The sequence below is a fragment of the Giraffa tippelskirchi genome, chromosome 9, assembly GCF_054371585.1.
Source record: "Giraffa tippelskirchi isolate mGirTip1 chromosome 9, T2T-mGirTip1v1.2.pri, whole genome shotgun sequence".
Classification (NCBI taxonomy): Eukaryota; Metazoa; Chordata; class Mammalia; order Artiodactyla; family Giraffidae; genus Giraffa; species Giraffa tippelskirchi.
The window spans coordinates 48,564,239-48,590,501 of record NC_137283.1 but is presented as its reverse complement, the minus strand read 5'-3'; the positions used below and the strand labels follow the sequence as shown (position 1 = coordinate 48,590,501).

The 26,263-nt window shown below is 56.9% G+C and overlaps 1 protein-coding gene and 2 long non-coding RNA genes across 10 annotated transcripts; 2 read left to right on the top strand and 1 right to left on the bottom strand.

Annotated features, from left to right (window-relative positions):
* The first annotated feature begins 12 nt into the window (after positions 1–12).
* Positions 13–6,875, top strand: LOC145520075 (uncharacterized). Its single transcript, XR_014064201.1, has 3 exons — positions 13–158; positions 608–649; positions 6,129–6,875. It is a non-coding gene; the product is annotated as an uncharacterized LOC145520075 (long non-coding RNA).
* CAMKV (CaM kinase like vesicle associated) lies at positions 1,338–20,790 on the bottom strand. 8 transcript variants are annotated; one of them, XM_081525442.1, is made up of 13 exons: positions 14,464–14,548; positions 13,863–13,993; positions 13,476–13,750; positions 5,707–5,815; positions 5,465–5,596; positions 5,207–5,281; positions 4,853–4,991; positions 4,589–4,709; positions 4,359–4,434; positions 4,124–4,260; positions 3,887–3,965; positions 3,559–3,646; positions 1,338–3,262 (listed from the first exon to the last, which is right to left on the bottom strand). In XM_081525442.1, the coding sequence occupies exons 4-13, from the start codon at positions 5,799–5,801 to the stop codon at positions 2,690–2,692; spliced, it is 1,515 nt and encodes a 504-aa protein (XP_081381568.1). In that variant the 5' UTR covers positions 5,802–5,815; positions 13,476–13,750; positions 13,863–13,993; positions 14,464–14,548; the 3' UTR covers positions 1,338–2,689. The 8 variants fall into 8 exon arrangements, with proteins under 8 accessions (XP_081381568.1, XP_081381570.1, XP_081381572.1 ...); XM_081525444.1 differs by having other exon boundaries at positions 13,469–13,993; XM_081525446.1 differs by lacking the exon at positions 13,476–13,750.
* Positions 17,000–25,559, top strand: LOC145520080 (uncharacterized). Its single transcript, XR_014064205.1, has 2 exons — positions 17,000–18,315; positions 24,853–25,559. It is a non-coding gene; the product is annotated as an uncharacterized LOC145520080 (long non-coding RNA).
* The last annotated feature ends 704 nt before the right edge of the window (positions 25,560–26,263 follow it).

Below are 26,263 nucleotides of genomic sequence, written 5' to 3'. Positions count from 1 at the left end.
AAACTGTCAAGCGGTGATTCTCAGGCTGCTCGCGGTTAACACCGTAGGTACAGCGGGAGCGCAGCGTTGGATTGGTACAGGGACCAGCTAGGCTGCCAGCCGTGCCCCTTTTGGGGGCAACACAGGGCGTTATGGTCCCAAGCCAGAGGTGACTCGAGGTGCGCTGGGCACGGGCTTCTGAGCCCTGTTCTCTCAGCGCAGCCTTCTCTACTCTCTACTCTCAGAGAGTAGAGTAGGGAATGGGACGACAGTTACGATAGAGAGCGGGTCCCCTGGGCTCTGGGCGGTGCTTGACCATATAGTGGAAACCCATAGTTCCCAGACAGAAAGAATGCTGCACCCTCTTAGCCCTCCTTTCTGAATGGTCCTAGAAAGATGGACACAAGTCCTAACCACTCAGGACATCTCAAGCTCACGCCGATACAAGCAAGACTTGATTCCTGAGTTTAGAGGTGGTTAGAGGTGGCAGGGCCAGTATCCTGACTTTGGTCCTAGCTTTCGGGAGGATCAGTTTTGCCTCGGGACTGCAATTGAGTTGGAATTTTGGAGGCCCAGATGCATCTTAGACAAGTGACTAACAAACGTTTTTTTCTTATTCCCACATCAGAGTTGTCTTTGGGATCCTCTCTGAGGAAGAGCGGCATCCCTGGTGAGTTCACCTGGGCTAATCTCGGCTAGAACAAGTACTCCTAGGAGTTTTGGTGATTAACTGTTTTTAGGAGCCTGGTGGGCTGCCGTCTATGGGGTCGCACAGAGTCGGGCACGACTGAAGCGACTTAGCAGTAGCAGCAGTAGCAGTAGTAGCAGTAGTATTACTCCCGTCTTCCCAGAAAAAAAACTTATACACAGCCCCATAATATAAAGCTTATCTGTTCCACTTGAAGTGGACCCAGAGTGAAGTCCTTGGGACCTATGTGGAAAGCGATGGTGTTGTTTACAGGAAGGAGAAATCAACACAAAGGGCAGGATAGAATCATTGTGTAATGCCTATCCTGCACCCACTCCACAACCCAGGGAAACCCAGTTTGGCCATGTACAAAAGGTCTCTCCCTATGGTGGATGGCCCTTGGTGGGTTCCAGGTCTTACGCCTAAGTCAAAATAAGGACTCCCTGTTCAACAAGACTTGTCAGAACAGTAGCCCCACATGGTTTTCTACAGTCCAGAGGACCCCACCCCTACCATCAAGGACCATCCTGTGGCATCCCAAGCAATCCAGATGGCACTGAGTTCAGACCACTACCAGCGAACCTACCCCCAGCCTCTCCCCTCCCCACTGCCTTCCAGGGGCCCTCCCCAGTAATATAGAGGAAGCAAAGGCGAGAGGGTGGCCAGAGGCTTTGGCAGAGTGACATTTATTTGCCAGGTTCAGCAGGTACACAGCCCACCGACCTTCATACACCAGAGCAGACCCACAGGCATGCAGGGAGAAGGGCAGGACTACCCCCGAGTGCCAAGCAAGGGCTGGGACCAGTGTGGCTGCCTGCCCAGGCTCTAGTAGGGTCTGACAAAGGGCACCTGCCAGGAGCCTCCATTAGGAAACTGAGGAGCTTTATTCACTCCCTCATTCCAGCAAAAGCAACTCAGCATGGCCCAGAGACACCTGGGCCTCTCTCTAAGCCTTGATAGAAGGGGAAGTGGGTCATAAACATAGCGAGTGTTCCTGTCTATTTCACTGTTGAATTGAGAGAGCAGAAAATCTGGCCCCATGAAGGGCAAACCCCCAAATCACACTACGGGACACTGCCAGGCAGCAGGCCCCCTGCCTTGGATGGAGAGGACTGTGGACTGAGTCTAAGGGAACCCATCTGGGAAGAGCCAGCAGCAGCTGTCCTTGTTCGGCCCAGGGTAAGGACCCAGCTAGGCTGGTACGCTAGGTCCTGGGTCTGCACTCCGCCCTCCCAGATCTCATCGCCACATCCTAATTGCTCCGTCTCCCCCTTGCAGGCTCCTGAAGCTCAGGGCATAGGGCAACCCACTGCGGGACCCAGGAGGGCAGGAAACAGCGCAAGGGTTTTAGGAGAGACATCCCAGGGACAGAGATGGGAGCTTCTACCCTCCAACTCATTCTCTTTCACTTCTGAGGACCCCCATGGCTACCAAGCAGTGCCCCCAGCCATGTGACCAGTCTTGTCTTAAAGCATACTGCCCAAGATTACAGCATTCTCTATACCAGCCTGTTTCCACTCCTAGAGCAGCCCACACACCACAGGCACATACCTTCATGTGCAGGAGCCTAAGACCGCTGACAGGGCCTCGCTGGAGGACCAGCTCTCAGGGCAAGGCCACCCAATTTAGGGCCTGGGAGAGGATGGGACCTTCAGGGCCTGCCTGGGTGGGGGGGAACTGTGAGGCAGAGAGGGGAGGGGGGACAGGGGAGCAGGGACCTCCTGAGTATCCCTAGAGCAGCATCCCACAAGAAACAGAAACTGATGAAGCTAGCAAAAGACAGAAAAAGCCACAAGGAATCCATGCAGGGGCTAGGGCTGGTCCCACCTCTGGCCTGCCCACCACTCACGCACATACAGGAGATGAGACTGGTCTCCTGTGGCCCCCAGACATGCCCCATGCTGGGAGACAGGGGCGGGGGGGGAGCGAGGGCATCATGCCAGTGACTCTATGTACAGTGAGAAGCCCCTCATCCACTCTCCCACCCTCCTGCCCATCCCCCGCCCCCCACAGCCTGCCCCCTCAGCTGGTCTCCACCCTCCGAGACTCCTGGGCACAGCCAGCAGCCTCTTCCCCTTTACTAGAGGGTGGAGCCTGGCCTGTTGCGCCCCCTGGGGCTGTGCTGTCCGGCTGGGCCAAAGCCGGCTCAGGGGTGGCAACAGCCTTGGCGGCCAGTGTGGCACTACTTTGGGTGGTGGGCACGGTGCTCTCTTCCACGGCTGGTGTGGCTCTCCCATCAGTGGCTGGAGTGACACTTCTGTCGGTGGCTGGGGTGACACTGCCATCAGTGGCTGGGGTGATGCTCCCATCAGTGGCTGGAGTGACACTCCCATCAGTGGCTGGGGTGGTACTGCCATCTGTGGCTGGGGTGGCACTACGGTCAGTGGGGGCCACGTTCTCGCTCTTTGTGGCATCACCCGCTGTGGCTGGGGTGGCACTGCCCCCAAGGGCTGAGGCAGCTGCACTTGCAGCCGTGGCCCCGCCTGCAGCGCCAGGGGTGGCAGCGTCTGTGCCTGGAGCAGACTGGGCTGCAGCCGTGCTGGACTGCTCTGGGGCCCTGAGCCGTTTCATGAGGGTGGTCACTCGGACAGCTTTCTGAAAGAAGGACAGTGGAGAGAGGCTCAGAGTGAGGCTTATGGAAGCTGGATCTGTTTCTTCACAAAGGCCAAACCCAGACCATTCCAGGAGGCTCTGGCTGCCTCTGACCACCCCAGGGCCAGGGACCCAGCTGCTCAGCACACCTGCCTAAGGTCATAACAGTGACTACAGCTACACCTGATGGATTAAGAAAAGCCTGTGTATGTCTGCAGGGGTGTGATGCAGGCAAGAAACTGTGGTGCCAGAAGGAGCACTGGGGATCAAGCCAAGAAAGAGAGCCATCCAAGCCTTACCTTCCACTTAGCTCTGGCAAAGTTCTTTTCAATCTGGGCACAGACACCATCCTTAATGTTCTTATCAGAAGCAGCGTTGCCAGAAATCCTGGAAAGGGTACAAGTGTGTCTGGATCTGAAGGTATACGGCCTTCATGGAGACTGTGCCCAACCCTTTCCTTATAAGATCCTAGGCAGACCCTCTGAGCTGGCCTGAGCCCTGTGTACCCCCTGAACCCAAACTCAAGGCCTCAAGGATGGAGGCTGCTAGGTGTGAGGAAGACAGAGGACAAGGAATCCCTGGCCTCTCCTCCCATCCTTGCTGCCCGCCCCCCTGCTCCCTGCTCACCACTCATGGGAGATGGCCTCTTCTGCAGTGATCCGCTGGTCTTGCTCCACTTCCATCAGCCTCGTGACCAGGTCTTTGGCTGGGAGAAAGCCAGGAAGAGTCTAGGCATGGGCACCCCTCTCACAGTCTAGAGGTGATAAACGGGCTCGGGGATGGGATCAGAATCCGGCAGAGAAGCTTGACAGCAGTCCCCCACACCAGCCCTTTACTCTGCCCTCATGCTGGGCACCTCCTCACCTGCCTGCGAAATGTCATCCCAGTATGGAGAGTCAAACTCATAATCACCAGCCAGGATCTTGCGGAAGAGATTCTTGTCGTGGTTCTCATAGTCATCTTCCTCTACCTCCTCATAGAAAGGTGGATTCCCTGAAAGCCTGCATGGGGGCCCACGCTCAAAGTCATTCAGGAAGGCCATGGATGCAGACCCTCGTCCCACCTCACTGCCAGCCTGTTTGCCCACTTATCCACTCACAGGATGTACATGATGACTCCAATGGCCCAGCAGTCCACAGGGCGTCCATACCGCTGCCGGCCTACCACCTCTGGGGCTGCAAACAGGATCCATCTGCTGGTCAATATCAGGCCTGGCCTGGCCTTGTACCACCCACACCCATTTGCTGGGATGGGGACTTCCTCCTCCACTACCCAGAGCCAGTTCTTGAAGGCTGTGTCCCACCCTGCCCTGCCCCATTCCCTGCTTGCCCAGGTATTCAGGGGTCCCACAGGGCTCCTTGATGAGGCCATTCTCTAGCTTAGCCAGGTGAAAGTCGCTGATGACGATCTTTGAGTTCTTCAGTCGGTTGTAGTAAACCAGGTTCTCCAGCTGCTCCAGCCGGGAATGGCATGCGTGTGGGCAGATGAAGACACCATGAAACCCTCAGAGGCTGGATCATGGCCCCGAAGTACTGCCCACGCTAGCCCCAGGCCAGCTGCCAACTGACCCTTTGACCTGGTTGCCGGCCTCACCTTGAGGTTCCTGTGCACGATCTTGAGTGAGTGCAGGTAGGCCACTGCCTCCAGGACCTGCCGCACCACGTTGCTCGTGTCTCGCTCCGAGTAGTAGCCCTGGTCCAGGATCCAGTCAAACACCTCCCTCCCCGTGGCCCTGAGGGACACCAGCCCCTGAGCCTGGCGTGGGCAGGATCGGGGGTGGGGCAGGAGTATGTGGGCAGGCTACTGACACCAGGCAGCTGGCTGGGCAAGGCACATGGACCTGGGACCCCAAGGGTCCAGAAGGGGGGCTTGCCCTGGCTGCAGAGGGCAGAATAGGTAAAGACCTGGGAGGACTAAGGACTCCTGGAACCCCAGACCCACACTCACAGCTCCAGGAAGATAAAGTACTCCTTGCGAGTCACAAACACATCCACCAATTGCAGGATGTTCGGATGCTTCACCCTGGCAGCAGAGAGAAGAGCCAAGCGCTAGAGCTGGGTGAAGCCCCTCAGAGAGGCTTTGGTGGCCACTGTGGGCCACAGCACACTCACTGGCTGGAGGCTGGTACTGCTTGAAGTCCCTGGCCGTTGAAGCCCTGCCCTGCTTCCTCCCCTCTCCCTCCCCTCCCCAGGGCCTCACACTCACATCTTGAGGATGCCTATCTCGTTCTTTGCTGCCTTCCGCACCTTGCGGCCATCCCGCTTCTGGAACTTCTTACAGGTGTGCAGCTTGCCTGTCGTCTTGTCCTTGGCCCGGAAGATCTCACAGAACTCCTCACTGCAGCCAGCAGGCACTTCACTCAGCCCTGGCCTCAGCATGGGCTGTACTCCACTCCCCTTTCCCCAGCCCTGGCCCGCCCACCCTAGCCCAACAGACCCGGCACTCACGTCTTGATGACCTGTCCCAAATCATATCTGTCAGTCACCTCTGATGGCTGGTTATAGTTCTTCTTGTCGCCCAGAGTCACACACCCAAACGGCATTGCCGGGCTCTGAGCTGCAGACAGGATGGGGTCTGGTTCAGCTGTCCCATTTCCCACTTCTCCACACAATGTAGAGGTTGTCTTTGGGAAACCCTAACCTGGCTCAGATCAAGCCAGAGGCTGAGTCTACACCAGGAAGGGCTAGAGAGTGGTCAGACTGGGATCCAACCCCTGTCTTTTTTGGTCATACTTCAGCCACTCAGCTTGGCTGCCCAAGCTACAGCAGCCCCTGCTTATGAAAAATATATTAAACTGACATATCCTAGAATCATTCTGCATTATGTATAATCAGAAAGAGATTTATCAAATGATTGATTTAAATTTCAGTGATTTCACAGATGAAGGGGGTTGTAGCTACCCACCCATCAGAGTCATCTCCACAAGTCTAAAGATGCCAGGCATTGGCAAAGATGCGAAGAACATGAGCACTGCTGGTGGAGGGCAAGTCTCCCATTTGCAAAACAGTTTGGTGAAACTACTGAAGTCGAACATTGCCTAATAACCACCAATTGCACAGCTGAGTATACATCCTACAGAAACATATACATTTGTGCAGCAGGACACTCATACAAGAGTGCTCATGGCTGCAATATTCCGAATTGCCCCAAACTGGAAACAGCCCACATATCCATCAGCAGCAGGATATATTGTGGGAGAGTCACACAATGGAATATTATTACACAACAATGGAAATGAGGGGAATGAGGGAACTACAGCTCTCCCAACCACATGGTCAATCTCACCAATACAAGTGTTGAGTGAAAAAAACCACCAAATAAATAGAATGTGAATCTATTGATACAGACTTCAAAACAGGCATCACTAATCTATACTGTTTAAGGATACAGACATACTGGTCAAACTATAAAGCAACACTAGGAAGTAAACACCATGAGACCTCCTAAGAGAAATAAAAGAGGTTGTGATTGGGGGGATTCTGGAGGACCTATTTCTGAACCTGAGGAGTAGTTTCACAGGTCTAAGCTTTATAATAATTTGGACAAATGTGCATACACGTATTGGGTTCATTCCTAGATTTTTGTTATATTTCACAATAAAAAATGTGAATAAAAATTATGGCCATTCATACTGCCGAATACTTGATCGCTATTAAAAAGAATGAAATAGATCAAAATGTGCTGCAGTAGGACAGTGTGAGAAAAAACCGGGGCACAGAACAGTGGGTAAAGGGTGTTGCTGCTGCTGCTGCTGCTAAGTCGCTTCAGTCGTGTCCGACTCTGTGCGACCCCATAGACGGCAGCCCACCAGGCTCCACCGTCCCTAGGATTCTCCAGGCAAGAATACTGGAGTGGGTTGCCATTTCCTTCTCCAGTGCATGAAAGGGAAAAGTGAAAGTGAAGTCGCTCAGTCGTGTCCGACTCTTAGCGACCCCATGGACTGTAGCCTACCAGGCTCCTCCGTCCATGGGATTTTCCAGGCAAGAGTACTGGAGTGGGGTGCCATTGCCTTCTCCGAAAGGGTGCTACACTGGGGTAAATTTTTTAAACTTTATGTATCTGTGTACACTCAAAGTCTTTTCTGGAAGAAAATAAGAATCCCCCTTGGGGGAAAGAATTGGGTGTCAGAGGGACAGATTTATTCTGTTGTTCAGTCACTCAGTCGTGTCCGACTCTTTGCGACCCCATGAACTGCAGCATGCCAGGCTTCCCTGTGCTTCACTGTCTCTCGAGTTTATTCAAACATCATCCATTGAGTCGATGATGTCTGCTGCTGCTGCTGCTGCTAAGTCGCTTCAGTTGTGTCCAACTCTGTGTGACCCCATAGATGGAAGCCCACCAGGCTCCCCTGTCCCTGGGATTCTCCAGGCAAGAATACTGGAGTGGTTTGCCATTTCCTTCTCCAATGCATGAAAGTGGAAAGTGAAAAGTGAAAGTGAAGTCGCTCAGTCGTGTCCAACTCCTAGCGACCCCATGGACTGCAGCCTACCAGGCTCCTCCATCATGGGATTTTCCAGGCAAGAGTACTGGAGTGGGGTGCCATTGCCTTCTCCGATGTCTACTGTTCATTAATTTTCTGTTAGAATTTGTACTGTGGTTGTTTTTACTGATTTAATAAATACCGAATTCAGGCACAGTGCTTGGGGGATTCCTCAGAGGGAGAACCCCCATCTGGGTAGAGAAGCGAGGAAAGGCTTTGGGGAAAAAGCAGCATTAAGGCCGGGCCTTGGAGGGAAAGGATTTGCCAAGAGGCATGCAAGGGTAATGGTCTAGAAAAGCAAGACAAGCCTGCGTTGTGCCTCACTGCCAGGGCCCACAGGAGACCTGGCCATTAGGTCCAGGGGAGAGGCCTCTAGCCACGGGTGGCTACTCCAGGCAGAAGGATGAGCACAGCTGACTGTAGTAGGTTCCAGGCACTCTGGTACCTGGAGCGTGGCACCCCACGGATCTGCCACCCTGCCAGCCCAATCTTCACCTGGGATGCAGGGTGGACTGGTGCCCGCACCCGCAGGAAAAGGCCTTCGCAGCCCTTGCTCAGAGGTAAACCTCAGGAGGGGAACTGGTGAGAGAGTCCAGACCTTCCCAGATCTGACTCAAAGTTGGCCTCCTTAATGCCTGGTTGGTGTGACACTGGGGTGATAACACACTTCACACAAAAGGCTGCATTCAAACTGCTCTGCTTCTCTGACTGTGCACGGTCTCTCACCAGCCTGATTAGCACTTGCTGTGCAAAGCGCCCAGGCTGGGGCCTTGAATACCTAGGCGCCCTGCCTGAAGTGATTCACAGCTACAGGGTATGGAAGAGAGAGGACACTCCCACCTGAGGAAGACGCTTGCTCAGATGGACTCTGCCAGCCAGGGTCAAAGGCCAGGACCCACACAAGCCCCTTAGCCAGCCCAGGCTAGCGCTTGCTTCCTCCCAGGAGAAGGTTACCCGCTTCCCAGGGCACCCAGTCCTGCAAATTCTCCCTCAAATTTGCCCTCCGCATTAGGGAACAAATTCTACCATTCCCTCAACCAGGTTCTTTGGGCTCAGGGAACACAAACACATTTTTCATCAGCGTGATTCAAGCCAGGGCTTAAGCCATCTTGTGAAGTACTGCAGAGGCAAACAAGAGAAGCTTTGAAGATAGTCCCCGACTGCGTATCTTTGCCACTGTGGTCACAGCCTGGCTCCTGCATCTGCCGGGAAGGAGCATGTGGCTGGAATCCCACTCTCACAGCTGAGAGCAGAGGCGAGGCCACCCACCACTGCTGGCCACCCATCTCTAAGCCCTAACAATCCAAGGGAGGGGGCTTGCATCAGTCCCCCCAATGGCTCTGGTGTGCAGCGATTCCCTTTCCAGGCTGCAATCCAAGGGCCCTGTACTGGGTTGGAGGGTGATACTTCAACCTACAGGTCCCCCAGGAGGGCTGGGAGGGACCTATGGCTCAGCTCTGCTGCTCTGCTTACACCATTCCCTCTGGCAGGAATGCCCTTCCCCCCAAGCCTCCCATCAGTATCCTATTTGTCACGGCAGAGTTATTTATAACATTCTAAAAATCAGCAACTACCTAAACAACCAACAACAGGTGACTCGCCAGCTCAACTGCGTCCACTCAGTGGCAGGAAGTATGGGCACTGGCAAGGGCACTACCCATCCTGGCCTCCCTATGGAGCAGCCTCCACGTGAGCTGGGTACCGAGACCAGGGCTAAATCTCTTCTTTCCTTGTGATTCCCGACGTTCTAAGGTTATTTGTGCCACAGATCATCAGCGACCATCCTGAGGTTCCAGGTTCAACACGGCCCTTTGCTGAGATAACTTCCACAACTTCCACCTCCCCCCAGCCCCACGGCAATAGCTCCCTGCTCAGCCGCACAGTGTGGGAGGTTTTGTATATGCCTATCCCTGATCTTGGCCCAGCTTCTGGTCATGCATATGCACTCAGACCTGCAGGGACCCAGGGCCAGTCTTGGGGGTCTGTCTCCACCATGGGGACCTCTGTTCAGTCACATCAACCTGAAGCCATGTCCTGACGCCTCGTGGTGGGACACACCTGCCTCCCCACTTCCATGGTTGCCCTGATCTCAGCCAGTCACTGCCTCCCTTCACCCATCTAACTGTACTCACTCGCCTCCACCCCCAACCTGGCCCCAGGGTGAAGAGAGGAGAAAGAGGGGCCCTAATTCCAATTAGTATCTTGGTCCCTTCCACCCCCACCCACTCTCCCATCTGCTACCCACTGCTGCTGCCTAGGAGGCTGCTGGTGTGTGTACCAATCTCCAGGCACCTGCTTGCAACAAAGGCAGCCCTGGCCCCAAAGCTGGGAGGAGCAGCTGAGACATCGTCAAGAACAGTAGAAGGCCAGGCAGAAAGAAAGGGTGCATTTCTCACCAGCCCCCCAACTGCCAAGGCCTGGACAGCCCAGAGTCAACATCCAACAGCACAGAGCTCCCTCCCAGTGACATGGGGCCCTGGCTGGACCTCAAGTCCACACTGGGACATAGGAGGGCATAGAAGTTCCATCACAGCCATTTCCCTAAAGACAGGGTTCCTTCCATTCTCTGCAGAGAAACTGACTGGTGTGCACAGGGGGTGGTCCCAAGGGAGCCTGAGGGAAGCACAGAGCCTGGGGAGCCTCTAAGGGAGCCTGAGGGCCAAGCATTCCCTAGCTACTCAGGTCTGACCCCTCGGGCAACACTGATGGAGCCTCAGCCTATGGGTGCCTTGGTAATAAAGGGTCCCAAGAGGCCCTATGGCAGCCTAAGGCATGTCTGGCCCAGGGGAAGCCTGAATGGAACAGAGGCCCCTCCAGAGGTCCAGGGGTCCCACAGAGTCCTGGCCCCTCCTCTACTGGGGTCAGCCTGGTTCCGGCCCCACCTTTCGTAGCCATAAAAAGGATTTTCCTGCCACCCTAGTCTTCTGCCATGTGGGGCTCCAGATCTTGCAGTAAATCTAGGGAGGCCAGGAGGGGCCCAGGAGGCCTCCAGCAGCCTCCCAACAACTGTGGGCAACACTTCCCGATTTAGTGGCAGCTGTGAACACCAGCCTGCAGGCACCCCCTCCCCTTCCCTGCTCTCTACTCTCAGGGACCAGAGCTGGGTTTCCTGCTGTAATCGACATGCCTTGGTCCAAGCTCTGCCGAGCATACAGCAGAGACTTCATCCACAGGACGGGCAGAAATAGAGACCTCACTCTCCGGTCTGCGTCAGGAGGCAGAGTCAAGTGTCTCATCCACCATCCAGATGCTTTAGGTAACTGGGCAGGGGCCTGCCCTGGCTGGGCCTTGGTCACTAGTTCTGGCTGCTGACTATCTCCCATCTAATGAGAGTGCATGCAGGGTTGGGGGGAATGCTCTCCAGTCTCGGGGTGGGCATACAGTCCAGTGCTGTCTCTAGAAAGTTCAGCCTTCAAACGTGCAGGCTGAGCCAGGAGCCAACTGACCACTTCCAGGCACCCGGTTCCAAGCTTTGAGCCCCTGAAGGAACCTCTGGGGGCCCTGCTGCCCTTTGAGTGGAGGAGCAGAAATGCGGAGAAGGCCCAAAGGGAGTAAAGGGTTGCTATGGTGATGGAAGTTTTTAAAGGGGGGGAGGGGAAAGGAGAGGTGTTATTCAAACCCCTTCTCTAAGAATTCCCTGAGACTTTTGCTCTGATTCCTTCCCTATGGGTTCTGTGAACCTGGTCTCCATCAGGGAAGAACTGGAAGACTTTAGGAAAGAGAGGGGCAGGGCCACAGAGAGACAAAGGCACAACCTGCGGTGGAAGGAGGGTAAAGAACTCATATAGTGAAAAGGATGCAGGCACAAGGACACAGGAGAAAAGGTGGGCTGAGGGTTTTGAAGGGGCCTATGGATGTCCAGCAGAGCCCTAAGGTCTCCATGACCATGTGCTCTGCACACCTGGTCCAGATGCCTGGACCTTTGAGACTGACCCCTCCTGTATCCCCCTAGACATGCACTGAACTTGGTGCTGGAAGAGGCCATCTGTTGTGGTCCCCTCGGTTACAACAGCTCTTCGGCCCCTCTCCCTGTCACCAAGGCAGCTTAGGTAAGGCAGGTCCAACATGTCGAAGGCACAGGCATGGGGGATGGAAATGAAGCTTGGAGACCTGGCTGCTCCCCTTTGCAGCCCCTCCTGTCAGCTGACCCAGCTCTGCCCGGACTCGCCAGCCACCCCCACCCCCATCTGCTGTTCCCTAGAGGCCTTGGGTCCCCAGGGCCTCTCTGGAAGCTCAGCCTCATTCCCTGCCACCGCCAGCCACCTCCCCAACGGTGGATTTTGTCTGAAGGCCAGAAACAGCACCCCGAGCCGTCTAGAAACAGGATAACAACTGCACAGCATCCTCCCACCACCCTACACCGACTCTGCCTCAGTTTCCCTGGATGGAGATCACTGACTCTGTGGCCTTCTCCCAGGGCAAGGACTGCCCAACTGCCAGGACAAGGATGAGAGAGGAGGGCCAGTAGCTGATATGGAAAGAGGCAGCTGATATGGGAGGAGGATCCCTACCAAATGCTGTAAAAGAAAAGGAGAGAGACCTCTGCTCCAGCCCAGGGCCCAACCTGAGACAGAGGGGAGTGGAGACACCAATTTCTCAGTTGATGAAAATTGGGCCCAGCAGGTGCCTAAAGCTGACAGGAATTGACTGGGGGTGGGGGACAGGGAGGACACCAGGTCCCTGCAGGTGGTCCTTGGGGGGCTCAAAGCCACCCTTGGAGGAGGGTGGCTGGACAGTAGCTGGGTTGCTGCAGACTGAGCTTTTGGTGATGGACAGAGAGCCCTGCTTCCTCTGAAGGAACCTGGTGAAGCAGGCTCTGCCTAGGGGGTGCAGACAAAAGCAGTTTGGCACAGCTATGGGGGGCTGGGAGAGCCTAGGGTCTCTGCCAGACGCTACAGGCTGGGGAAGGTAGACTCACTCTCTCATTGTTCACCCTGCCAGCCAGGGGCCCTGCTCCCCAACCGTGCTGCCACCCTGACCCCCTTCCCCAGTGCTGCTGACTCGCCCCCGCTGGCACAGCAACACACATGCGGGAGGCACACGTGTGAGCACCAAGCCCCGCACCTCCCGGCAGAAACATGTGCGTCCCCCACCCCCACCGCGCAGTGATGGGTCGGTACCCTGGACCCCCGGGCAGGCCCCCCCCCCCCCCGAGTTAAGGCTTGGAAGCTGGATCTCGGCTAGGGGGCTGCTGCCCTCCAAGGGCTAGAGCCTCCTCCCCCACCCCGCGGCAGCCCCGCCCAGCCCCCTTCAGGTTGTCTCCCATAAAGAACTCTCGTTGTCATGGAAATTAGTGACTGCTTAGCTGGAGGGAGGGGGGGTCCGGGGGCAGTTGGGAGGGGCTGGAGGCGGCTCTGGGAGTCCAGAGGGATAGCTGAGCCCTCGCCCCTAACCCCATGGGGTAGCTTAATGTTGGAAGGTTAATGTTTTCACAATTAGGAGCCCAGCGAGACGGGGGGTGGGATGGGGGACAAGGAGGGGAGATTGGCCTGGACTTGAGTCTCAGAGGCTTCCCTTGGGACCCCCGAGCCGTCTGAGGTGATGGGGAACTTCAGCCCAACCCCGCACGCCGAGCCCTGGATCTGCAGAACCCGCGTACTCTGCCCCCGCCAGGACCCCAAGCCCTTGCAGCGCCCCCGCGCACTCGGCTACCCGAACCTCGAGCCAGAGACCCAATCCCCTAAGACCTCGCAACGTGTGTTCCGGGGGCCCACTCCCTCCCGGCTCACCCCGCACCTGCAGCGCTGGTCGGTCACAGGGAGGATGCGATCGCGGGTTCAGTGGGGGCGCCGAGGGCTCCGGGGGCGGCGGGCAGAATCCGCTCCGGGCACGCGGGGCAGACGCGGCGCCAGCTGCAGCCACTTCGGCTCGCGAACCTCCAGCATCTCCCGCCGCTCGCCGGCACCGGATTCGCACCCCGGGCCGGGGGCGGGGTGGGGGCGGGGCCTCCCTCAGCCGGCTCCGCCCCGACCCTGCAGGAGCCTGAGCCCGAAATCCCACTCGAAGAAGGGCTGATGAGGGGTGGCAGCAGAGACGATGAGCACTGGCCTGCGCGGCCCGGGCCAGGCTCTCGAAGGTTCCCTTAGGCCCTCGGACTGACCGGGAGACAGGGACTGGAGGTACCTTATGATGCTCATTGTAGAGGGTGCGGCAGAGTAGAAGATGTGGGGAGAAAGCCTGAGTCCTGAAACTGCACAGGAGTGTCTTGGCAGGTAGTGATCCCTAGGGTACTGGCGCTCTCTCCAGCTCCCAAACTGAGTGAAAGTTGTTCAGTCGTGTCAGCCTCTTTGCGACTCCATGGACTATAGAATCCATGGAATTCTCCAGGCCCGAATACTGGAGTGGGTAGCCATCCCCTTCTCCAGAGGATCTTCCCAACCCAGGGACCGAACCCAGGTCTCCCGAATTGCAGATAGATTCATTACCAGCTGAACCCACCAGCTCCCAAAACCTGACCCAAAGAGTGGAACCCACTAAAAAGAACCAACTGGGCAGTCACTAGGGTAAGCTTCACTATAGACTGGCCTCCCCTAGCTAGTAAACACATGGGGGGTGTGTGTGCATGCAAGTGAGGGCCCCAGACCTTGGTGCCAGTCTCTCTGCCCACCCTTCCGTCCCCTCCTGCCAAGTCAGAGCCTTTCCCATCTCCAAGTCCCAGCCAGGGTGGATGGCCCAGTCTGCCCCCTCCAGTGTGCCTCTGAATTTCTCAAGCTCTGAAAGTTACCTATGATAAGGTGTAGATTCTGCATTCTTTCCAGTTTAATCATCCTTGAGCACTTCCTGAGCAGCATCACTCCTGGTGGCCTGGGCTAGGATACGGGGATACAAGAGAACTTACAGCCCCCAGGAGTCCCAGCAGACCTGCCTCCTGACCGGAAGAGGCTGAGAACTGCCAGGAGGCTCTGCAGGAAGTCCTTGGCCAAAAAAAAAAAAAGAAAGAAAGTCCTTGGCCATTTCTCTGTCCCTTGTCATGGATGCAAGTGGACCAAATGCTTGCCATGCCATCCCCCCACCCCCCGCCCAAGCCTTAAGGCCATTGTCTGAAGACCAGACTTAGGCTTGCCTGGAGCTGGGCCCTACCTCGCCTGAACCCTTCTGACCCCATCCTGGGTGGGGTCATCTCCAAACCCTTGGCCATGAGTGAGTCTCTCCTGGATGTTTCCCTGTGGCTGCAAGTATCCAAGTCAGGAAGTTGAAGCTGGGGCTGGGGCTGGAAGTCTAGCTTGAGACATGACTGCTTAAACAGGACCCATCAGTATCTTTCTCCTCAGGGGGTGTTGAGGAGCCCTTCACATCCTTCCCTGGCTTGGTCACAGTCTCTTGGCTCCTGGGCTGTGGGTGGTCTCAGTCACCACACTGACTCCACCACTGGTGAGGACTCTCCTGGTGAGCTAGGCACAGGCCAGAGCCTGTGTCCTGTCTCTGGGTGCTCAATTCATGTCTGTAGAATGAATGAATGAATGAATGGCCTAGCACTCAGTCCTTTCTGCTGTCTGCCCACTGTCATTGAAACAGGAGTTCTCTGAGTTGTATGGTGCACCTTATCCATGGCTTGCTGACCCCACATGTCACACACATTTTCTGCCTTTCCTGAAGATCATGGTGGAGACGCGGGGCCAAGGAGAAGCTCCAACGTGGGGGATTTCGAGGCGGGGGAAGAGGTGGCTTGCTAGAGCCCTGCCTGCTGCTGGCAGTGCTCCACCTCTTCTGGGTCCCGTGCACACTCCATGTGCCTGTGGGTGAGCACGTGGCAGGGTGTATGTGCACACGTGTGATGATGTCTGTGAGTGTGTGCTCTTATGCCAAAGGAGATGGCAACAGCACAGTGTGTGCAGTGGTGCCCAGGGGCATATGTTTGCATTCTGTGTGCAACCAGGCATGCTTGCGTGCATGTGCACACTGATGCTGTAGCTAGCTAGTCCTGGTCCCCTTCCTGCCTGACACAGGCCTCAGGATTGGGGAGTCCGACTCAGGGTGTGAAAGCTGGACGCAGGAAGAGGGCAAACTGTGCCCAGGGGTGGGGGGGGCTGTGATGACCCTATATCATTGGCCATTTGTAGTCTGTCCACAAAGGGCCGTCCCTCACTCTCAGGTATGTGTGGGGATAGCCAGGTCTCTGTCCCTTGTGGAGAGGGCACCCTAAAGATGAGAACCCAGGGTTGGGACAGGGGCATGGCTTGTCCCTCAGCCCTCAGCCAGAGAGGCACAGGCAGGGCAGGGCCTCAGTATTTTGGCTTCGGCCACCAGCTACCCTCCAGATGAAGTAGCGACACAGCTGAATGCCTCCTCTCACCTCTTCCTGGCCATGGGAGACACAGACCTTTGTTCCTACCTCCACTCTTCAGAGCTAGACAAGTCAGGGGCCATGGATTCTAGCCGCCCCCTGACCAATGGGAGGCCCTTTAACACATGGTGGAGTTTGGGCCTAAACAGGGCAGTTGGCATCGGCATTACCCCATAGCCTCTATTAGGATCTCCGAACGAGATCTGTGTCCTATCCACCCTGTGGGCATGGGTGGCACAGGTTGGGAGGCAGAGGAGGCAAAGGGACCCCACAGTTGACAGTTCTGGCTCCCACCAGAGAGGCAGGATACGGTGGGAATCTCCATATCCACAGAGGCTACAAAGGAGCCTCACCCTCCAGTTCAGTTTGTATCTCCCACCCAGGACCCGGGACTTATGAGCCCCCTACCCTGATTTCCTGCCCCATGGCATCAAAGGCCAGCACCCCTACTCCTTCGTATTCTGACTGGCTGACAGAAGACCCTGCCTACCTAGCACAGAGCTCCAGCCATGGTTCAGACTTCAGGGGGAATCTGCATTTTCAGGTCAGCTCCCCCAAGAAGCCCAGATTCTGACACAGACCCTCCCTTGGGGGCAACAAAGCTCCAGGCCCCCCAGCCATCGGCGGAACTATTTGCCTATTGTCGATGTTTCTGGACTCGGCCCCCATGGAGGACCCAACATGAGGGAAGGCAAGCAGTCTTTTCCTCTGGAGCTTGGGGAGGGGGCTCCCCCCCCTTCGTGACTCACTCCAGGCTGTGTGGGTTATTTCATTATGTTTGAAATTGCCATGGCAACTAGCTGGCAATCAAGGGTAATTGAGCTTGTCGCCAGGGCAACAGGGCAAAACCCACAGCAGCCACTCTCTCTGGTTGCCCTTGGGGTGCAGTAAAGGTCAGGCTAGCCTGGGGCCAAGTCAGCCAAGGGGCTCTGGGCCTCCCTGGAAAGGACAGAATTGCCAAGGCCCACGGAATTCCAGTGTGTAGAGGAGGGTGTACCTTGGGAATGCCAAGATCCCCATCCTTGACCCCACGCCTGCAACCCCTGCCCTTCTCTCTGCCACCCTGTGCCTAAAATACGCCATGGTAGTCAAAACAAGCAGAAACAGATCATTTATGTGCTCATAGATGGTACTTGTAAATGGCCCATGGGCCCTCCTCGTCATACTCACGGCGGCTGAGCCACAGGCTCTGGAAGGAGTTCCGAGATGCCATAATGGAGCCTCCGAGCCAAGCGGCGACGGCCCGATGCGGGGAGCCCAGCACGGTGGCACCGGGGCCCAGCTCCTGTCTCAGGCGCTCAGGAAATCCACTCAACAGGGTGCTGCCACCGTCCAGCACCACGTTGGCCAGCAGCTGCTCCTGCTGCTTGGCCTCCAGCCGGCTGATACTGAGGAGGGCTAGTTGTGGAAGGCCCGGCTGATTGATGCCCAGCAGATTGGGTTGGAAAAGAGCCTCCGGGCAGCGGAAGCGCTCGGAGCCCAGCGTGATGATCTGCTTGTCCGGAAGCACGAAGTCCACCCGGGCTTGGGACTGCATGCGGGCTAGCTCAGCTGTCATGTCCATGGCCACATAGCAGCAGGTCTCTTTAATCTGGTTGACCAGCCCTGCTTTGAGTGGTGATTGGCCACCCGCCAGCAACAGCTGAGCCAGGTGTTCTGTGAGGTCACAACCTGCCACGTCCAGCCGGTAGGTGTCAAGGGGGGCCAGATCCCCAGTGACAATGGGTGCCACGTAGGACGTGCCGTGGCCACTGCCCAGCACCAGCCCAGTGGTGCGCCCGTAAGCATACAGCGCCAGCAGGGCCTGGTGCACTGTCTGCATGGCTGGCACATGGAAACGCTCAAAGAGGATTTCAGCCACCTTTTCTCGGTTCGTCCGCGGGGAGATGGGTGAGTCGGCCACAAGAACAGCCAGCTCCTCGGGCTGCACGCCCAGCCTGCAGTAGAACAGGTGCTGCCACAGCACCTCCAGGGCATCCCAGTCAGAGACCACGCCTCGATTCAGCACCGAGTAGGAGGGCTCTTGCTTCTCGGGCACCGTGTACCTGGGCTGGCCCTTGACTGGGTGTTGCAGCAGCTGCACGCGTGAAGGCAGCACACTGAGGACATGGTCCTCTCCAGCCAGCCCGCATTTAGTGAAGCCTGTGCCTGTGTCAATCACCACGGCAGCCATGTTCTGGTAGGGGCCCAGCGAGTGGCGGCAGAGCACTGGGGACCGTATGGCCAGAGCATCCATGGTGGGCACCAGCTCATAGCAGGCCCTGTGGAGCAGGCCGAGGTGTGCGACTACTGGTAAGTGGGTCGTGTCCTCGGTTGTCAGCTTGAACTGGGGACCCTGGAGCTGAGTGCTCGCTGCAGCTATGGGCGAGACCTTGCAACCGGAGCCGGGTGTGGTGATCGCAATCAGGGAAAGTTGCTTCTCCTGCACCTTGGGGGAGCTGCCATGCTGCCAGGACAAGAGCCGATGTAAGCTGGAGCTTTGAGCAGCACTGGCACCAACCTTTTCTCTGTTTACATAGACGCAGGTCTCCTCGAGGGGCATCCAGTGTACCTCTGCATGGGTAGGCAGGCCCAGTGGCTCACCTTCTTGGCCCAGGGTGGAAGCCTGACCAGGCTCCCTAGCGGTCGGGGCACCGCTTGAGAGGGTGGACTCATTGGAGATGAAAGGTTCTTGGGAAAAGGGAGGCTGCCTGGAAATAGGGGTTCCAGTGAGAGGAGGTTGAGCAGGAAGGGGGGGCTGCTTGGTGGAGGGGGCCTGCTCAGCTAGTGGGGGCTGACCACTGAGGGGGGCCTGCCCAGCACATTTGACCTGAGGGCTGTCAGGGTGACAGCTCTCTTTCAGATTGTGGCTGCCTATATCCTCCTGGAGTGGGGGTCTGAGCACCTCCTGGCTTTTGGCTGGTGGCACCGGCTCTGTGGTCTGCTCTGAGCTCATCCACTGCTGTTTCTTGGTCTGGCCCAGAGAGGTGTCCTGCATCCCAGGGGCATCCAGCGTCCAGATAGTGCGACTCCCTTGGTTTTCTTCAGCATCAGGTTTGGACCAGCCAGGATCATGGCTCAGGATCCTCTCTCCAAATTGGAGCGGCGTCCCCAGTGGAATGGGCCCACCAAGCATCCCCATCCTCATGGGTGTCTCAGCACCAGGGGAACCTCGTGATTCCAGGTGGATCCTGGCCTCTTTGGGAACCAGGGCCACCTCTCGGTAGCTTCCCGATGAAAGGCTGGAAGGCACAGGGCTGGACACCATGGCCATGGTGGACCAGAAGCTGGAACTATCGCTGTCAGGGGTGAGGATGGGTGTGGGCAGCGGGCGGGTAGGTTGCGTGCTTTCGGAGGCATAGATGGGTGGGTGGCTGGGCATGAGGCCCACCAGCACTGCCCGGGAGCCCGCGGGATCATGACACAGTAGCCCCATCCTGGTGTTGCCTGTGGCCATGTCAAACACCAGCACGCGGTCTTCCACAGCATCCCGAAGCTGGCAGGTAGGGGCACTGGAGGCAGGTATCTGCATGGCTTCCCTGGGAGGTACTGGGGCTGGGTTGTGGCTGCTTAATTGGTAGGCAGATGGCGGCCCGCTGGAGCAGGGGTTGTTGCAAACATTGAGGGGCTGATGACTTTGCTGAGCGATGTGGATCTCCTGGCTGTCCCTCTGGCACTTGGGGGTTCCTGGGGGCCCTGAGCCTGGTTTAGGGCTGCTTGGCCTAGAGGTACTGACCAGAGGCTTCTCCACTTGGTTCTTGGGATGCCTGGGTAACACTGGCCTTTGGGTAACCTCGCAAACCTGGGTCTGGTCTGGGGATTTGTTTAGGGTGGATGCTGGGGTGGGAGGCTCCTCCTGAGGATGGAAATCCAGTTTGTCGTGGCAGGATGTGACCCCTTTGGAAGAATCCAACTGGACTGGCCGCTGGTTGCCACATTTCCTAGGCAAGAGGTCTTGGGACAGGTCCTTGGTTGTGGCACTGGTATCAGTCAGGTGGTCAGGGTTGCAGGGGTAAGATTCTGCTCCTGCCATTGAGATTGGATCCAGGCCTGGAGTACTGGCCCAAGTTGGAGTTGGAGTTGAAGGAGCCTGAACCGGGCCTGGGCCCTTGCCCTGGCCCTGATCATGACCTGGAGCCAGAAAAGGACCTTGGGCTGAAGGTGAGCCATCCTCCCATGAAGGGTTATACGGTAGCCATCGACTCCTCCTAATGCCCACTGGGGCAGTCTGCTCTGGGTTGCGGGGGCCTTTGCCCCAGCCTACGAGGACTTTAGCTGGAGCCTTGCTCTCCCCCACCACCTGCACCTGAAGCCGGGAACGGTAGAGTCCGTGCTGGGCCATGTCACTGGTGGCATCACTGCGCGTGTACACTGGTAGGGCCAGGGTCCTGTTCTCCGTGACGCGATGTGTTTGGGCTCCCACGAAAGAGCCTGGGAATGAGCTAGTGGAGGGAAGCCTCAGGGTGTCCTTGGAGGCCCGCTCGTAGCCACATTGGGAGGTAACTTCCGCAGGCTCCCGGAGGTGCTGGTTACAAGGCTCGTGGGTGCAGGCCTGGGAGGCTGAGCCATAGGCCCCATCAGAGTTGGCCTCAGTGGGCAATGGCACCTTGTGCCTCAAGTGTACGGATCCTGAGTTTATCCATGGTCCCTGGGACCCTCTAAGGCCACCCCCCAGCTGCTGGCTGCCAACTGAGGGGTGGCCCTGGGGGCCCGATGGATCAGGGCCCCCCACTTTCTTGGTGACTTCCATAGTCCTGCTCCATGCCCTAGGTGCCCTGCCCCCGCTTCATTGCCATGGCAACCCCACACATCACAGCGCCCCCCCCCATGACCTGGGGGAGGGGGAGAGAGTGTGGGAAACCAGGGGCCCCACCCTCCTGAGGAATGGGGGCCTGCCCAGGGAATCTTGGGTAATGGAAAGAGCAAGGGATCCCCGTGAAGTCTGGCAATCCTAGACTGTCCTCTTCTCTGACAGTCAGATAGTCACTCTGCCCAGGCCAGCCCAAGAGTGAGGACAGAGCTCCTGGAGGTGAAGGCCTGTGTAAGGCCAAGGGGAAGAAAGTGTAAGCAGGGGAGACGTCGAGGGAAAACCCTGGGTTGCAGTCTACCTCGGATGCCAGACTTGGCTCTCTTTCCCCATTTCCCACGTGGCAACTTGATGCTTAAACCCTGACCCACAGATGCCGTTCCAAGTGTGTGAGGCCCTTGGGGAGAGAGGGGAGGCCAAGCCCCTTCACCACTCAGTCCTAAGAGGCGGAAGTGGGTGAGGGGCCCAGACTCAGGCTCTAACTCCCCTCCCCCATGTTCCCCGGCTCCTGCTCCAGGGACAGCTGCTCCTTGGCAGTCTTTCTGCTCCAGATGGTTTTCCTCTGCCTGTGCCTCCCAGAGCCCCCTCCCCAGAGCCACATGTCCTTGAGGCCCAGCCCAGTGTCCCACAGAGGAGGGGACGGGGGTGACACGGGCGGGGGTGGGGCCTCTGCTCAGAACCTTCCAGTCACAATGTTCTAGCTCTTGTCACATTGTGTCAGCTTCACGCTGGCAGAATACTGGGCGTAGGGCTAGGCTCCGGCAGACACTGGGCCAGCCAAGGAGCAATTACACAATGGGGCACAACAGGGACACAGAGGTTAGGGGACTGCCCACACCGAGGGCACAGGGCTGGTTCCACACTGGGAGTATGGTGGGTGAAGGACTGGGTACTGGGGCCACACACAGTGAGGACAAGTTGGACGAAGGACTGGGCTTGGACAGCACACACAAAAGGAGGGTATTAGACCAGGTGGGTGGTTCCACACTCCATTTCGCAGATGGGCAAACAGAGGGTCAAGGAGGCATGGGACCCTCCTGGCCCACCAGCCCAGGCCCAGTTGTGCCCGGTAGCCATAGAGAACAGGCTCGGTTTGGGGAACCCCCCCATTGCTGAAGGCCTAGGTCTGGAAGTTCTGACTGGGGTGGGGTCAGACCTTCCTCTCTCCCCCAGCTATGAGCTCTGGGCCTCCTCCCTCTTGTCCTCCAGGGCTATCCTCTCAGGCCTCAGTCTTTCTACCCAGGAAATGGGTCTGTGGAGAACGCAGCTGTAGTCTTGTCCTCTGAAACTGTGTTTTCACAAAAATTAAAAATAGTGCTTACCGTTGACCGTGGGGTGTGAAGCGATGTGACCAGGGACCAAGGCTACCTTGGTGCTTCATCTGTACCTTCCTGGGCAAAGCCTGACTCAGCCACGGCTCAGGCCCCCAGGGCCCCTCCCCCTTCCTCAGATGCCGCTTTTGATGAAGAAGGGGGACAGAGGTCTCTGGACACTGCTGCTCATGACACACTATGGTCCAGGAAGGTGGCATGGCCCAATGCTCTGGGGCTGCGCGTGCATGCATTCACACACACACAGGCTTGCTGAACACTATTCACCTCAGTAATCGCTGTCCTCAAGCATACTGCTTTTTTTTTAAATCTGGTTTTGTTTTTCCCCATGACAGAGATGCTAGTAGCAGCCTGTTGTTCTTGTGGGAGGGCTGGAGATGGGGGGCAGGGAGGGAGGCCCTGAAAATCACTGCCTGGCCATCCCCCCACCTCCTGGTGAAGTGAGGCATAACCCTTTCTGTCAGGGCTGAGGTCAGCAGCGACAAACTGACCTGAGAAGGGTGTGGCCCACGAAGGAAGGACCAGAGAAGGCAGTCTGGAGAGGGGAAATGGCTTTTCCCACCTGGGATGCAAACACCCCTGATGGCAATGAGAACAGTGGCTGCTGTGGACTGGGCACTTCCTCTGTGCCCGGCAGTGCTGAGCACCGTGACCCAGCCTCACAGCAATTCAGTGAGAGCCAGGTGCTGTCATCCTTATTTTACAGACAAGGCAACCAAGGCACAAGGAGGAGAGAGAACCTGCAGAGGTTGCAGTTAGTGAGTTGTAGAGCAGAATCCGAGGCCAGGCCACCAAGCTCGGGGCCCACACTTCAGTAACTTCCGGTGCCACCACTGGGTGTCATGCCCAGGACCACGCGGGCATGGACTCTGCTGGAAGGGAACCAACATGCCTCCCTTCCAAGCTCTGCAGCCTCAATCCCTTGATACTCAAGCTATATCCCACTTGGCCCTGCTGCTCCTCCCTGTAGCTTGCAGGTGGCTCAGGCCTGGGAGAGGGCATTTTCCTGGGGGGCACTAAGCCAGTGCCTCCCAGGAAACTGGCGGTGCTGAGTAGGGGCTAGTTACTTACCCTGTGGGACCAGGCTGAGTCTTTTGTACTCACAATTCTTGGCTGATCAAAGCCCACTTCGCTTCATCCAGCTGAGGGGAGGGGCAGCCGGGCAGTCAGAGAAGCTCCCAGGCTGGGCCCCTTCTACCCAGCCCCCACTGGGGATCAGGCAGGGACATTGCCCCTGTACCCCTCCCCCCAACATGTTTTTAAATAGTCTCTCACCAGGAAGAAGGGCATCCAATTCTATTTCTGATTCTGGAAAGTGAGGAGGGCCAACGTGTTACCATGGCAACCTGGAGAGCCCCTCCCCCCGGCTGAGCCCATTCCCCAGGCTGAGGGCTGTCTGGGATGAAGGGGCCAAGAAGCAACAGGGAGGAGCTCAGTCTGAGGGGGGAGGCCACACCGAGACTCCTCTGTGAGGGCAGGTTTCAGCGCTGCCTCTCTTCACACTTCACCTGACCCACTCCGGGCTGGCTTGGAGAGTTGAGGGAGCCCCAAACCCTGGGGAGAGGGTCAGACTTCAGGAGATGGGGACAGTTCGCTCACTCTAAAAAACCTCCACCCCCGTGGATCAGGCTGGAATCCTCCTACCCAGCAGGCTCTGGGGACGGTAGGCAGGAAAGGCCCTGTGAGCAGCCAAGTCCCCTAGACCTGCTTCTTCAACACAGACATGTCTTGGGCTTGATGGTATTCCCAGGGGTCAGCTCTGTCAAGTCCCTGGCCCTGCACTCTTCCAGGCGACCTGCCTTTCCCGCCTTGTACTCTGGGAAGACTCTAGACATCTTAAAAAAATCTAGGATCAAAAGGAGCCTGAGGTGGACTTTCCTGGTGGTCCGGAGACTAAGACTCCGCGCTCCTAACGCAAAGGCCCTGAGTTTGATCCCTGGTCAGGGAACTAGATCCCACATGCTGCAACTAAAAAGCCCATGTACCGCAACTAAGACCTGGTGCAGCCAAATAAATAAATAAAATTAAATATGTAAAAAAGAAGTCTTAAGGGGCTCCCAGTGCAGCCAACCACTTGCTAATGGAGTGAAAAGCAATGCCTGGTTCTCCAGCAGCTCATCCCTGCCTACTGTCCAGGGGCTCAGACACCAGCCCTGTGTCCCAGAGGCTGCACATGGTAGCACTTAGATCTGTGGAGGGAGGGCACTTCAGGCAGGAGGACAGCCCAGGCAAAGGCAGGCTTCTGAAAAGCCCCCCAAAAGGACCTTGTTATCAACCTTCTCTGGGTGGGTCCTGATGGGAAACCAAAGCCCCCCAGGAGGAAGGCTGTATTCGCCACCTCTCAGCTCTATACCCAGCACCCTGTGTTTTCCTCTCCTCCCTGTGAACTCTTAACTTCCTGCTTCCCTGGAAGTCTCTTCTGGCCAGGGTGCACCCATTCTATGGAGCTAGCACCTTCGCCCTGCCCCACTCCCTGCCTGATCCCAAGCAATGGCGGTTATGGTGCAGAAAAGCCCAGTCCTAGAGGAAGCTATGGCAGGATGAGGGGTTGATAATACACTCCTCACCTGGGATGTGAAAGGCAGAATCCAAGAGTGCGGGGAAAACGTGACTTTTGAGCTCTAAGGTGCAGGGAAATTTAAATAACAGACGTTTAAACAACCTTGCCTGCAAGCCATGGTGCAGTGACCCCTCTGCTGTGATGTGTTACAGCTTAAAAATAGCCCACAATGAACCGCTCTGAGCTCCAATTGACTCAAGCTTACGTAACTCTGCGTGAAAGATGGCCAGCCTCACCAGCCACGAGGGAGGACAAGAGCACAGCCACCCTGACTGCTTTCCACAGCTGGCTGAGGGGCTGCAGCCAGCACCTCCCCCCCACTTCCCTGGGAGTAGCCCCCCATCCAGCCAGGAGTCAGGAAGGAGAGGAGGGAGTCCTTGCTGCCAGAAGGAGAACTTAAAGACTAGCGAGAAGAGACCTCCCACCACACCTGCGACGGGGATGTGAGGAGGGCTGCCTTCCCGCACAGTCCCTGTGGAGGGTGGGGGAGACTTTAACAACAGATGGTGGGTCAAAGAGAGCGGGGCAGGAGCCCATGGGGGCAGAGTGATGGGGCAGCCCAAAGAATTCCTTTCCCCCTTTGAAGAAGGGGCTCCCCAGCTTGGAGAGACATGTCAGCAGGACCGATGGCTGGCTGAAGCTGTCACTACCCTGTAGCCCAGGGGGACTACAGAGGAGCCTTTGAGGTACTCTCCTGGTGGTCCAGGGACTAAGACTCCACGCTCCCTGATGCAAAGGTCCTGAGTTCGATCCCTGGTCAGGGAACTAGATCCCACATGCTGCAACTAAAGAGCCCATGTATCAAAACTAAGACCTGGTGCAACCAAATAAGTAAATAAAATAAAATACGTAAAAAAAAGAAGTCTTAAAGGGCTCCCAGTGCAGCCAACCACTTGCTAATGGAGTGAAAAGCAATGCCTGGTTCCCTAGCAGCTCATCCCTGCCTACTGTCCAGGAGCTTAGATGCTAGCCCTGTGTCCCAGAGGCTGCACATGGGTAGCACTTAGATCTGTGGAGGGAGGGCACTCCGGGCAGGAGCACAGCCCAGACATGTGGGCTGTGTGCCTCTGGGAGCCTCTAAGTCTCCATGGTCCCGGCTGCACCGGAATGGGGGGTGGGGGAGGTGGGGAGACTTGTGGCACGAGGAAGGGAGATCTGGCTTCAGAGCTAATTGAATCCTGCGATCTTGGTCACTAGCTGCTTTTGAGTCCCCTGTCTTCCCTGATGCATTCCCAGATCCCAACTGCCCAGTCTAAGATCACAAGTGTGCGAGTGACTAAACCAATATAAAGGGGAATGAATGAGAGAGAAGGCAAGGATGCCCCTGGATCTCATGCTCTGTCTGCTTCTGCCCGTGCAGAGCCCCAGGGATTCAGCAATGTCCCTCCACTCCCACCATCTGAGCTCAGAATAGAAACCATTACCGACCGGGCCCCAAGAGCTCGAGCTCCCACAGAGCAACAATGAGACTGATGAGAGCCAAACCCGAGGGCCCTCCCGCCACCTGCACAGCACAGGCTGGCTGTCAGGACCATTAATACCTCTGCTTCCCTTCCAAGGTCC

Excerpts from the sequence above, each read along its gene's own strand:
- CAMKV (XM_081525439.1), bottom strand. The coding sequence starts at position 20,752 with ATGGAAGTCACCAAGAAAGTGGGGGGCCCTGATCCATCGGGCCCCCAG. Across the intron at positions 5,282-5,464 it reads GAGATAGGCATCCTCAAGAT|GGTGAAGCATCCGAACATCC; the intron begins GTGAGTGTGAGG and ends CTCTGCTGCCAG. Across the intron at positions 4,261-4,358 it reads GGAGTCATCATGTACATCCT|GCTTTCAGGGAATCCACCTT; the intron begins GTGAGTGGATAA and ends GCCCCCATGCAG.